The following is a 14,619-nucleotide window of genomic DNA, read 5'->3' as shown; positions in this document are numbered from 1 at the left end:
CTGGCCCTTTTTCAGCTCTGAATCTCTAAACTAAACACATATTACGATGCACACCAGCTGTTCATTACTAGTTTTGTTTTCAAAATAAAAATTAACAGCTGCATTTGATATTGCCACACTAAACAAACTGTGAAAAATTAAAAACTGCAAATGGAATCTGGTTTTAAATAAATATTGAGATGGGAAGTTGCCAAGCCAGCTCCAGTCATCTTCTATTTGTTTACATGATAACTAGTCAAACCGAAAGTAACACATTGGAGGAATGGTTTTGGAAATCTCTGCAAAAACTTTTCTGCACATTAGTACTTGCTGCTTGTTGGAGCATTGGGAGCTTTTTTTAGTTTAGTTGTGAGATATAGTGTGGAAACAGTCCCTTCGGCCCACCGAGTCTGCGCCGACCCACGGTCCCCGCACACTAACACTATCCTACACACACTAGGACAATTTATATTTATACCAAGCCACTTAACCTACAAACCTGTACGTCTTTGGAGTGTGGGAGGAAACCGAAGATCTCGTAAAGAACCCACGCAGGTCACGGGGAGAACGTACAAACTCTGTACAGACATCACCCATAGTCAGGATGGAACCTGGATCTCTGGCGCTGCAAGGCAGCAACTCTACTGCTGCTCCACTGTGTGCCCTGTCAAGCTTTTTCTTGCTGTGTTGTCTAAGGATTTCTAAACCACCAACCAATTAACTGACTTTTAACATAAAGGTCTATTCTGAGATTTGCTTGTCTCTAGCTTACTGGCGATATGGTGTGGGGCATTATTTACCCAAATGGAATGATATCAAGTCACAAGAACTCCCAGGGTGTTTGTGTGTAATAGATCCATCGCTCCATGGATCTGGGGAGTTAGTAACAGCTGGCACATCTATTGCAAACATGATTTACAATAGCGAGTGCCAGCTGATCTCTGACGACATTAATGTGGACAAGGCATTCAGATATCCTGTTATATCTTTCTCAAACAATTAAAGTGATGCTACTTGCAGAAAATAAGATACGACACGTTTTACACCAATCTTATACCCAGCCTCAAAGAACTTGGCAGCAGACACTTTCATTTCGAGGCATCGTGAAAAATCAAGAGCAAGACTAGCGAGAGGAAATAATAAAAGATACAAAGTACTGGCATAACTTAGCAGGTCAGACAGCATCTTTGGAGAACATGGGTAGGTGACGTTTCGGGTCGAAACCTTTCTTCAGACGTTTCAGGTCAGAACCCTTCTTCAGACTGAAGAGGGTCCTGACCCGAAATGCCTTCAGCCCGTGTTCCGCAGAGATGCTGCCTGACCCGCTGAGTTACTCCAGCACTTTGTGTCCTTTCTTCAAAGGAGGCAAAACTTGAAGAGATTTCACAGTGGGGCAGTAATGTGTAGAGAGGAAATAATAATCTGATCTCTTCATGGCCCCAACCAGTGACACTCATTGGGATGTTAGCTTTTTAATCCAGATTTATATGATTACTTGAAACCACACCAGCTTCCATGGTGGGATTCATACTCATTCGTACAGATCAATATTTTTCATATCTGGATACTCATCCAGTAACTCAATCATAGGCTTACATACGAGTTCACAAATGTCGTGAACAAAATAAATAAAATCGTATCTGATACAATTAAGGGCCTGTAATTCCTCTGGGAAGAATCGGCAATTTCAGGAGCGAAGGGAAAAGATTATACGGAAAACCAGCGGGAAAGAATATAATCGTCACCTGTCACCAATTCCAATCACAGGGTGACGCTTACAAATGTGAAAAATGTTCAAAACTAACCAGCCACTTTAACCATTCATCAGCTATCTCCATCCGCGGCTCAGTGGGTTCGATGATGCACAAACACTGAACCCTTCATGGTTTCCCATGCCAACACATAGACAGCAGCACAGTGGCACAGCTGGTAGAGCTACTGCCTCACAGCGCCAGAGACCCCCGGTTCGATCCTGACCTCGGGAGCTGTCTGTGCTGAGTCTGCACGTTCTCCATGTGGCCGCGTTGGCTTTCTCCGGGTGCTCCGGTTTCCTCCCACTTCCCAAAGCCAATTAATTAGTTGGCACCCAACCATTTGGGAGAGATGATGGTATGGCTTTGATGTTGCCCGGTTTGGAAAGAGGAATGTATCTTCTGTGGTTGCATTTTCTGCTGTAGCTGACTAGGACTATCCTTGACAGGCACACCTTGCCAGAGGTGAAGTTGTCACTGGCCATTGGATTGGGGAGTGTGCCGCTGTTAATTGGTTCCTGTATAATTGCCTCGAGTGTGTAGGCAGTGGATGCAATGGGTGATCAATGGTCTGCATGGACTCGGTGGGCTGAAGGGCCCGTTTCCATGCTGTATCTTTAAACTAAACATTGGCTACTCATTTACATGCTAAATTACAGCAAGCAACTTACTTTAGTAAAAATTCTTCCAGTCCGCAGATCTTCAAGATAAAATTGTCAACGTTGATGGTTGCGAGATTGTCATAAATATAACAGAGAGTTTGATAGATGATCAGGTCCACCGTGGAGCCCCCTGGGGAAAAAAGGAAAAGTCACAACCGACGAACAACTCGTCTTAACAGTCTGCGCTCTAGTTCTTTCACCAATTGGCGTCAAAATGTCCCAACATGTGAAGTTGCAAAGAAACATAGACTGTAGAGGCTACTGAATTAATTGAACGGCAAGGGTTATAAGATGTTTAAAAATTAACAGATTGCTAGATCACAATGATGTTGGGTGGAGGAAGTGAATTTATGACTTTATTGAATTTAGAATAACATGCAGTTATCAAGGAATATACTTTTTTGCAGGTCAGGAATTCGTATTCCTTTATCATGTATCTGTACACTGTGGACAGTTAGACTGTAATCATGTATTGTCTTTCCACCGACTGAATACCATGTAACAAAGCTTTTCACTGTACCTCAGTACACGTGACAATCAACTAAACTTATACCTTCCTAAAGTAATTCATTAACATTGCTACAACACACTGCCCACCGAGATAGGACTGTAGGTTTTTCATTCTAATGCGTCTGGCTCATATCGTGGATGAGATCGAAGACCAGCGAAGAGAATTTAGAGGGAACAGAAGCACAAATGAGAGTTTCAACACAAGAAAAATGAGACAGGAAACCCTAGAGATGGAAAAAGAGCACGTTAAATCCTGACACAAAATGCTGGAGTAACTCAACAGGTCTCTGGAAAACATGGATGGGTGATGCAGCATCTATGGAGCAAAGGAAATAGGCAACGTTTCGGGCTGAAACCCTTCTTCAGACTGAAGAAGAGTTTCGGCCCGAAGCGTTGCCTATTTCCTTCGCTCCATAGATGCTGCCTCACCCGCTGGGTTTCTCCAGCATTTTTGTCTACCTTCGATTTTCCAGCAGTTCCTTCGTAAACATGGATAGGTGATGTGTTTAAGAAGGAACTGCAGATGCTGGAAAATCGAAGGTACACAAAGAAGCTGGAGAAACTCAGCGGGTGCAGCAGCATCTATGGAGCGAAGGAAATAGGCAACGTTTCGGGCCGAAACCCTTCTTCAGCCTAGCAAGTGATGGGGGAATACTGGTGAGTGGGGCTTTTTGGCTGGTCGATGGTGGACAAAGGCCGGAGCTGAAAAGGTAGAAGGTGTGAGACAAAAATGCTGAAGAGGTGCGAATTGTGAAGTTGGAGAAAGGAATGTAGGTGGAGGGGGAGGTGGAGAAACAGGTACAAGTTCAATCTGTGCAAAAACTCCTGCATCAGGAAACCAAAATAACTCCACGGGGCATATCTTATGTATGCATTTACCCAAGGTCACATCTGCACAGTTATTTAGGTTTGTAGTTGTCAGCTTTTTAAAAATAAAAACCCTTCAATGAGAAAAAAAAATCAATTTAAGGTCCTGCAGCATCATCATTAAATTCCAGCTTTGCAGATATGAAAAATGAAGAGTTTACATTATTGAACCACGTGAGCACGAATTGGCAATTTGAGAAACACAAATAGCAGAGAGTGAACTGTCAACCTTTAAAGTAACTTTGTATTCTAAAATAAAACAGCCACCCATTAATCCAATGCATCCTCATGACAAAGGTGCAATCCTATCTCGGTGGGCAGGGTGCTGTAGCAATGTTTATGAATTAGTTTAGGAAGGTATATGTGAATTCCTGACCTGCAAAAAAGCATCTTCCTTGATAACTACATGTTCATTTTCCTTCTAAATTTAATAAAGTCCTAAATTCACTCCTTTCATTTTTCTCGTCTACTTTCAGAAGCTAATCTCGTTTTTCCTGCAGGTACACAAAAATGCTGGAGAAACTCAGCGGGTGCAGCAGCATCTATGGAGCGAAGGAAATAGGCAACGTTTCGGCCCGAAACGTTGCCTATTTCCTTCGCTCCATAGATGCTGCTGCACCCGCTGAGTTTCTCCAGCATTTTTGTGTACCTTCGATTTTCCAGCATCTGCAGTTCCTTCTTAAACACTAGTTTTTCTGCAGGTGGATGGGTGATGTTTCGTGTCGGGACCTAGACGAAGGGTCCGGAGCCGAAACGTCACCCACCCTGTTGCTCCAGAGATCCTGCCTGACCCGCCGAGTTACTCCAGCACTTTGTGGGTATCTTTTTGTTTATATTTTGTAGATGGTACACACTGCTGTGATGATGAACCTGTGGCGGGGAAGAGAATATTTAGGCATGATCATTGCCATGCTAGTCAAGGAGACTCCGTTAGCCTAGGGCGGCACAATGGCGCAGCTGGTAGAGCTTCTGTCTCACAGCGCCAGAGACCCGGATTCAATCCTGACCTTGGGTTCTGCCCATCTGGAGTTTGTACGTTCTCCCTGTGACCACATGAGTTTCCTCCGCGTGCTCCGGTTTCCCCCCACATCCCAAACATGAGCGGGTTTGCAGGTTAATTGACCTCTTTAAATTGCCCCTGGTGTGTGGGGAGTGGATGAGTAAATGGGATAATTAACTAGCATAACGGGTGATAGATGGGGCTGTTTCAATGCTGTATCTCTAAACTAACTTAAAAATGGTACTGAGGTCTTCATTATCTGGATCTGGATCTGGATGTATTACGCTGAGAAGCTCTAGGTAGAGCATCATTCAGTACTGGACAATTTGGACAATTTTTATCAAGCCAATTAACCTACAAACCCGTACGTCTTTGGAGTGTGGGAGGAAACCGAAGATCTCGGAGAAAACCCACGCCGATCACGGGAGAACATACAAACTCCATACAGACAGAACCCAGGGTCTTTGCCGTTGCATTTTGCTGTAAGACAGCAACTTTACCGCTGCGCCACCATCTTTACCGCTGCGCCACCGTGACTGCCCGGATCTCTCAGCATTTAAAACAAATCAAAATGCTTTCATTTATTTGCATAAAGATTAATTGAAACGAATGCAAATGGGAAAACCGAGAATATTTTCAGCCAATTTGTTCCCTTTCTGAAAGGATTGACTTAATGTCACGCACAGTCGATGTGTACCACTACTACTCTAAATCATGCATTGATGATGCCCGTTCAACTGCAGGTATAACTGATGGGATCCAGCACGTTGCGTTTCAAGTGACAACTCCGACCTGTCCCAATTAAATACTCATACATTTGCTCAAATGTTTCCAAACGGGTCGAGATCAGCTGATTAGACAGATCAATGACGAGCCGAGCACCTTTTCCATAAGGTTATTCGAACACAGCGATTTAATTACTGAGCCATTGATTTTGGTGACACAAGTCCAAACCCCCAAAGGCATCCAGGGCATTGAAAGTCATGCAAGTGTGAATCTGGAAAATAGCTTCAGACAAGATGACCATTGTTTGGTTTAGTTTAGTTCAGAGATACAGCGTGGAAACAGGCCGTTCGGCCAACCGAGTCCGCGCCGAGACACTAACACTATCCTACACACACTGGGACAATTTTTACATATATACCAAGCCAATCAACCTACAGACCTGTACGTCTTGGGTGTGAGAGAAAACCGAAGCTCTCGACAAGCAAGTCACGGGGAGAACGTACGAGCTCAGTACACACTAGCACCCTTTAGCCAGGATCGAATCCGGGTCTCTGGTCCTGTAAGCGCTGTAATGCCCGTCCCACTTAGGAAACCTGAACGGAAACCTCTGGAGACTTTGCGCCCCACCCAAGGTTTTCATGCGGTTCCCGGAGGTTTTTGTCAGTCTCCCTACCTGCTTCCACTACCTGTAACCTCCGGCAACCACTTGCAACCTCCAGGAACCGCACGGAAATCTTGGGTGGGGCGCAAAGTCTCCAGAGGTTTCCGTTCAGGTTTCCTAAGTGGGACAGGGGCATTAGGCAGCAACTCTACTGCTGCGCCACCGTGCAGCCTCCGTTTTCGAAACAACGGATTAGCTAAATCTGAAACTCACCATCACACGTGAATGTTAGAGGCTCTGAAAGACTGGCCGCAGACACAGTAACCTTCACACTGATACCATCTCCATGTTGGTCATTCCGGATGACAACTGGGCTCCAGATTAATCCCACGTTATCCCCGCTTTCACACGTGTAGCCACCTCGAAGCCTAGAGAGGAAAAATAGTGACCAATTTTACACTGAACCCCGCTGACTTTCCCCCAAGAGATTTCACGCCGTCATATTGATTAAATCTCACAGGCAAGATGTAATTTATAACATTATGAGTTTCCATTTGATGAAAAGATCAATTTCCAATTAGTGCCAAGGGAACATAGGCAGTGCCCATATTGGCAATAAGTGCCATCATTCCACAATAATTCCCAGAGTTCCTCATGTGTGGGATAGACACCGAGTGCTGGAGTAACTCAGCGGGTCAGGCGGCATCTCTGGTGAAAAAGGATGGACGCAGTTTGAGGTTGGGACCCTTCTTCAGACTGAAGTAGGATCCCAACCTAAAACGTCACCCATCCTTTTTCTCCAGTGATGCTGCCTGACCTGCTGAGTTACTCCAGCACATGGTGTCTATCTTTGGTAAAAACTAGCATCTGCGGTTCTTTGTTTCTCATGGGTGGGCTTGGGCATTGAGCGATGCATATTATCAAACCGCAGAGACCGCTTTATAACCTAAATTGATTAAAAACACTGAAAATTAACACACCTCTCTTGCCTAGCACCGTCACTTATTCTATTCATTTTTCCATGATCTCCACCCTACCGCAAACATCCCTATTCATCTCCCTACCTTTTCTTCTGCCATGCAGCTTAAAACAAGCCTGATTTCTAACTTATCCCATTTGAGGTCACTGCCTTTGCTAAAGACCGCAACATATAGGAGAAGAAGTATGCCACTCAGCCCATCAAGTCTACACCATCATGGGTGATCTCTTTTTTTTACCCTCTTAACCCCAGAGATATGGGCCAAATGTGGGATTAGCGAAGATTGTGCCCCTTGGTCAGCATGGACCAAGTTGGGCTGAATGGCCTATTTCTGTGCTGTATTACTCTAATACTTCCAAGATGAAAAATAAAGAACCTTTACTCATCACATATAAACTGTGTTTGTCCTTTAGACGTTTCTACACAATTAAGAAATAACACAAACATTATTGCACAAGCACAAAGCCTGCTGCACTACTCAAGGTTAACAAAGTGGAAATGTCTTGATAATGAAAAAGTAATTACACATCCAGCATGTGACAGAATGCTGCGACCTCTTCATTCCTCTCTTCCGAGACTTCTAGTAGCTCGTAATTTTCCGACTCGTAGGGATCGTAAAGGGAGCTCTGTAACACACACACAAAAACAATTACAATACTGCAACTTTACTAATGGCCTTATTCGAAATATATTTATTTGTAGACATGATAAAAACAGAAGATTGAAAGGTTCATCAGTTGAAGGAAAGATAATTGATATTTCAGCTAACCTGTCACTCTTTAATGGTGGCTGAAGATATAACTATTTAACTCAGACATGATAAAACAGGAGATTGAAAGGTTCATTAGTTGAAGAAAATAGTTTATTTTTCAGCTAACCTGCAGCTTTCAATATATAACTAACTTAGAAATGTTGACAACCAGTTAGAAAGCCTATAATTTGCTAAATTGTACAACGTACAAGCATTTCAGTGAAATGCAATTTGGTTAGTGCATTGCCCAGGAGATAATATGTTCCCCCTCACTGCACATATATATCATTGCATTTAACTATGTGGGACTCTTCATTGCTTCTTGGCACTAGATGAGCACAAGTAATGCATCATCAAGCCACACTTCAAGCTGAACTTTGAAGTGTTGTAAATTGCGAATCCAAAAGATGATAAAAGCCTGTTTAACATGTGCTACTGTTATTTCCTAGATCAGCTTTAGTAAGCATTTCATCTATAACCTAACCCACAAATGCTAAATTACCACATCAAAGAGACATATGGGAAAAGATTGTGACACATAACGTTGTTGGAATGAGATAGTTAGCAATCGCAGAGCTTCATCATATCTTGAAATCTTTTGTGTTATAAATTTTATGTTACACTTTTAAGTTATGTTAATAAGTGAGTAATGACAAATTAAAACAAATGTAGATAAGCATGAGGGAGAACAAGGGCAGCAGGGTGGTGCAGCTGGTAGAGCCGCTGCCTCACAGCGCCAGAGACCCTGGTTCGATCCTGACCTCGGGTGCTGCCTGTGAGGAGTTTGTACTTTCTCCCTGTGACCGCGTGGGTTTTCTCCGGGTGCTCCGGTTTCCTCCCACATCCCAAAGACGTGCGGGTTTGTAAGTTAATTGTAAAATTGCCCCCCTGGTGTGTAGTGAGTGGATGTGAAAGTGGGATAACAGAGAACTAGTACAAATGGGCGATTGATGGTTGGCGAATCGATGGGCATCTTTCCATGCTGTATCTCCAAAGTAAAATAATGATAGGAGGTATAAGTGAAGCATAAATGATGTCATGGACTGTTGGGGCCAAAATGCCTGTGTCTGAAAGGTGTTATTCTATGCAAGTTAGATGAGATAGCATTCTGACACAGAGCCGTTAGAGTAGATGAGTAACAAACTGATCAACAACTATTGTTCACAATCATTCTGAAATAATTCAGAAGGTAGATATGTATTTAAATACCAGAGCAATAAAGATGGCAGCTGAAGTAGAGAAATGCATAGAAAGAATATTACTTACATTTTATACCAATCTACTGAACGTTTTTCCTTCCATTATTTATTATGTAAAAGAATATGTGTGTTATGATTGTGTTTATAGTGTGTTTGGTTGTTTGGTTGTTTGTCTTTTGCACAAAAGTCCGCGAGCATTGCCACTTTCATTTCACTGCACATCTCGTATGTGTATGTGACAAATAAACTTGACTTGACTTGATATAATTGAATGTAACACCCAAACACAACGTACTGTTAAACACTGAAAAATAGACCATTCAGCCCATTGAGTCCTCAATATATACCTCAAACAGCAGTTTGTACACAAACAGCGACAAGATTGTGAACACAAACTAATCACAAAGATATGACTGGGCCCATATGGCAGAGAGTTATACATCAGAGCTGTGTAGGAAGGAACTGCAGATGCTGGATTACACTGCAGATAGGCACAAAATGCTGGGGTAACTCAGCGGGACAGGCAGCATCTCTGGATAGAGGGAATGGGTGACCTTTCAGGTCGAGACCCTTCATCAGACTGAGAGTCAGGGGAGAGGGAGACAGAGATATGGAAGGATAAGGTGTGAAAACGAGAGATCCAAGGGCACGAAGGTCAAGGAAAATGTAGAATAGATCATTGTTAGCTAAGAGAAGATGACAATGAGGGATAAAAAGATAACATTTAATCAGGTGGACAGTCAAACCAGTCAGAAAACTAGGATGGGAGAGGGATGGAGAGAGAGGGAAAGCAAGGGTTACTTGAAGTAAGAGAAGTCAATATCCATATCGCTGGGTTGTAAGCTGCCCAAGCGTCATATGTTGATCGGAGCTGTCTGATATACGATAGACTGGATCAGAGATCTAATGTGGTTTGTCGCATGGTACTAAGATGATTCATCAGAGTCAACAAGCATATAGAGAACTACACTTTTCCATTAATCAGTAATGGGGAATTGACACACACTCTGCACCTCAAAATAGTTGTTGCTATGGTCCGAACATTACTCACAAAATCAAAAACTATATCAGGACTGAGATTTAAGAAAATGGTGAGGCTTGATTTTAAGGCATGAGGATCTTTATTTAAGATAAAATGCGACCTAGTCTAACTTGCCCCATTCCAGCACTGAAATTTGCAAGTGTATTCAAAAGCTGTTCCATTCGAGACATCATAATCTAATCAATATCCTTCGCTACTCAATGGTAAAATGTTTGTGAACGGTGAATTTAATTTTCTCCTGGCCAAAAATAAAGAGGCATTCATTAGTGCCTGACAACTTAGATTGTCTCCTTGACTAATGAGCTTGCAAGATTGCAATGATTTGTAAAATGTTTGACTCACATCCTTGAACAGACCTTTGTCATGTTACAGTCCAAAAAACAACTGCGTGCGTGTCACGATTTGAATCTTTCCTGAACTGTTGTGATGCAGAGTATTTACTTTTAAATGATTGACCCAAGTTTGTGGTTAACTTTGACATTTGAAGCAGGAAGAATAATGAGTTGATAATAATAAAAACATCCAAAACATGATAGGAGGCCTTCTTTGATTATACAAACTTAATAAATTGAAACAGCTTATGGTTGAAACCAAAACTAAATTTAAGCCTAAATATAATATCCAATAAATTCAATATGGTATTCAAGATGAACATTCTCCTCATAGATTGGCAAACAAATAGTTGAAACAAGTACAGTGCCCTCCATAATGTTTGGGACAAAGACCCATCATTTATTTATTTGCCTCTGTAATCCACAATTTGAGATTTGTAATAGAAAAGAATCACATGTGGTTAAAGTGCACATTGTCAGATTTTAATAAAGGTCATGTTTATACATTTTGGTTTTACCATGTAGAAATTACAGCAGTGTTTATACATCGTTTCCCCCCCGTCCGAAAGAAAGGAATGACTAGCTTTATTTGTTAGGTTAGGTCAACCCGTAAGAGGAGACACAAGGAAGAAGTCGTGTCTGAAGAAGGGTTTCAACACAAAACCTCGCCTACTTATCCCCTCCATATATGCCGCCTGACCGGCTGAGTTACTCCAGCACTTTGTCCTTCACTTTCAGCAGAGAGGAGATGACAAGAGAGATTTGCTGTGGCACAAACCAGCTGTGCTTTTACACTTCAGAGGAAAGTAGATAAACAAATTAAAGAAGATAAACAAATTAAAGAGAGAGTAAATAGTTAAGTTGAGGAAGGGTGAAATCAGGCTGGTGGAGAATACACATTGATGGAGATTAGTTGGACTTCGTCATACAGCACGGAAACAAGCCCTTCAGCCCAACTTGCCCCTGCCGACCAACATGCCCCATCTACACTAGTCCCACCTGCCTGCGTTTGGCCCATGTAGAAACAAAGAACTGCAGATGCAGGTCTATACCACAGAAAAGACACAAAGTGCTGGGGTAACTCAGTGGGTCAGGCAGCATCTCGAGAGAAAAGGGAAGGATGACATTTCAGATCAGGCCAGAAGAAGGGTTCCTGACCCGAAACATCACCTATCCATGTTCTCCAGAGATGCTGCTTGACCCACTGAGTTACTCCAGCAGAGATACATAAAATGCTGGAGTAACTCTGTGGACATGCAGTATCTCTGGAGAGGATGTTTCAGGACGAGACACTTCTTCAAACACCAGCGCTTTGTGTCTATCTTAGCGTTTGGCTCGTATATCCTTCTAAACCTCCGAGGGTCACCAGGGTCCCAACCCCAAAACATCACCCATTCCTTCTCTCCAGAGTTTCTGCCTGCCCGCTGAGTTACTCCAGCATTTTGTGTCTTTCTTTGGTGTAAACCAGCATCTGCAGTTTCATCCTACACATTTCAGCAGCAGGAAAGGCATAACTACTTAAGGATGTAACCACCTATCCACTACTGCCCTTTTTTCTACCCATGCACCTGTCCAGGTGACCTTTATATTATATAGTGACGTGTATATATTTATATCATGGTCTATGGACACATTTATCTGTTTTGTAGTAAATGCCTACTATTTTTCTGTGTGCTTAAGCAAAGCAAGAATTTCATTGTCCTATACAGGGACACATGACAATAAACTCACTTGTCTTGACTTGACTTTACCTGTTGTTATAAGTCTTTGTGTACTAGTCATGTCTCTACTATTTATTTTATTCCCCTTACATGTTTTTCCTCTACCTGCTAAATTTTTGTAAGGTGTCCTTGAGACTCTTGAAAGGCGCCCATAAATAAAATGTATTATTATTATTATTAAACTAGATATAAAATAATAAGAAAATAAAGGCAATATTTCTCTAGCTGAACAACCCGAGTGTTTTTGCAGCATCTCTGGTGTTTGGAGCAGGGGGGGTTACAGAATGTTTTTGCAGAGGGATGGATGGTGGTTAGAGGGTTAGTTTGAGGTTTTGGGCCTAGGCCGCGCCGTTACCAGGGTGACCAGGGCCGCCACCGAGGCCTGGCCCGCCCGCGCTCCCAACCGCCTCGCCGCCGGCAGCAGCCACAGCGTCACGCTCAGCACCAGCACCAGCAGCGTCAGGCCGCCCGCCCACAGCACCGACATTGGTCCGCCCGGCCCGGCCCGGCCTGGCCTGTCTGTCTGTCTGCCCCCTGCCACCGGGGAGTGAGGGACGGAGGGGGGGAGAGAGGGACGGAGGGGGGGAGAGAGGGAGGGAGGGGGGGAGAGAGGGAGGGAAAGAAAATAGGGAGGGGGGGGGAGAAGATGGGGTGAGGAAGAGAGGAGAGAGAGAAGAGGGTGGAGGAAGAGGGAGGGAGAGAAAAGAGAGAGGGGGGGAAGGGTGGGGAGGGAGAAAATAGGAGGAGGGAGGGGACAGATAAGGAGGGGAAGAGAGAAGGGAGGTAGAGAGCAAAGAGAGGGGAAGGGAAGGAGGAAGGGTGGGAGAGATGATGAGGTTGAGGGAGAGAAGATGAGGGAAGGAGGGGGAGGGAGGAGAAGGGGGATAGATAAAGAGGGGTGGGGAGGGGGAGGAGACGAGAAAGAAGGGAGAGAAAAAAGGGGGAGGGAGAAAAGTGGGAGGGGGAGAGACAGGGAGGTGGAGAATGCAATGGAGGGACAAAAAGAGAAAAGGGGGAGAGAGAGGAACAGTGAAGGGAGGGGTGAAAGGGGAGAGAGAATGGAAAGAGGGAGAAAGAGAAGGAGGGGGGGGGGAGAAGAAGGGACAGAGGAGGGGTGAGAGTAGTGGAGCCAATGTAGGGGAGGGAAGAAAGAATGATCTGTGTGTGACTAATTTAATGTGGGGGGGGGGGGAAGAGAAAGGGAAACTAGAGGGGGGAAGAAACATGATGGTGCATGATTTAAGGGTACATCGATGAGATGAAAGGGGCATTATACAGCTCGTGTAGCAGGCAGATGAATTTGGATAAACCAGGAACTGAAGATGCTGGTTTGCAGTGTATGCAGAAGACAGATGTCAACTCATTAACAACAGCTCTGGCCAATTGCAGATATTGGTAGCATTAGTGAGGTGTTAAATTGGACATGGGTTGCAGAGTAGATGAACGGGTGAGTTATAAGAACCATTGGTAAGGAACATTAGAATACAAGACTGCATTACAATTCTGCACAGCTCAGATGGTGACTGGTAATCGTGAGCAGTGATGCACACAGCAAGAGGCAGCTAATTGGAGTGATATATGGTCGTGACGCTTTTGAACAGCTGAAATCGTAGCCTACTAGGCATGGCTAAATGCATAATTAAGTATTCGTGGGAAAATGTGGCAGTCAAAAACCTGATGAATAATTACAGTCAGGCATGGTACAAGGAAGCAGGCCCTTCGGTCCAACTTGTCCATGCTGACCAACCTGCCCTTGAGCTGGTTCCATTTGCCCACGTTTGGTGCATATACCTCTGAACATTTCCTATCCAAGTACCTGTCAAAGTGTCTTTTAACCCCTGTTTATAGTACTTGTCTCTACCTCCTCTGGCAGCTCGTTCTACATACCCACCACCCTCTGAGAGGAAAACGTCCCCCTCCTCCCAGTCTTGCCCCTCTCACCTTTAACCCATGCCCTGATTCTTGCTTCCACTAACCTGGGCAAAAGACTCTGCATTCACCCTATGATCGGTGACACTGTAACTAAAGACTGGAGTTTATTGAGGAGCACGGCAGAAATATTTCACACGCTAGTACATCAACATAAGTGAGTTGAAAACAGCCCATTTGGTCTGATAGCTACCCACATCCAAGGTCTAGCAAAAGTTGTACCACATTATATTTCTAATGTGAAAGATCATTCCTGAAGAGTATTATTCATTAGAAAAACAACTTTGATACTTCATCAGATTCATCTGTTGCCTTTGTGGTTACTTTAAATCGTAGAATTAAGCAACAAAAAGGGAACAATTTAACCATCATAGCTCTTTTTGAAAATCTATAATCCAAGAAAAATCCAGGCCCGCGTTGATATATTTTTTTATTTTCTAGGCTAGCTTGAGCAGAATCATCTGGATCCCAACTTGAACGCTGTCTGTCCATTCCCTCTACAGATGCTGCCTGACCTGCTGAGTTACTCAAGCACTTTGTGTTTTGCTCAAGAGACATCCGTTACTTGAT

At 43.6% G+C, this 14,619-nt stretch overlaps 1 protein-coding gene across 1 annotated transcript in view; it reads right to left on the bottom strand.

Moving 5' to 3' along the window:
* pik3c2b (phosphatidylinositol-4-phosphate 3-kinase catalytic subunit type 2 beta) overlaps positions 1–14,619 on the bottom strand; it is a 133,567-nt gene that overhangs the window by 102,078 nt on the left and 16,870 nt on the right. The window contains exons 3-5 of the mRNA XM_033042853.1: positions 7,601–7,701; positions 6,370–6,524; positions 2,402–2,522 (exon numbers count right to left, since the gene is read on the bottom strand). Coding sequence (XP_032898744.1) covers positions 2,402–2,522; positions 6,370–6,524; positions 7,601–7,701 — 377 coding nt within the window. The remainder of the gene's footprint in view (positions 1–2,401; positions 2,523–6,369; positions 6,525–7,600; positions 7,702–14,619) is intronic.

This window comes from Amblyraja radiata, chromosome 24, assembly GCF_010909765.2.
Source record: "Amblyraja radiata isolate CabotCenter1 chromosome 24, sAmbRad1.1.pri, whole genome shotgun sequence".
In the NCBI taxonomy this organism is placed as follows: Eukaryota; Metazoa; Chordata; class Chondrichthyes; order Rajiformes; family Rajidae; genus Amblyraja; species Amblyraja radiata.
This window is presented reverse-complemented; position numbering and strand designations above follow the sequence as displayed.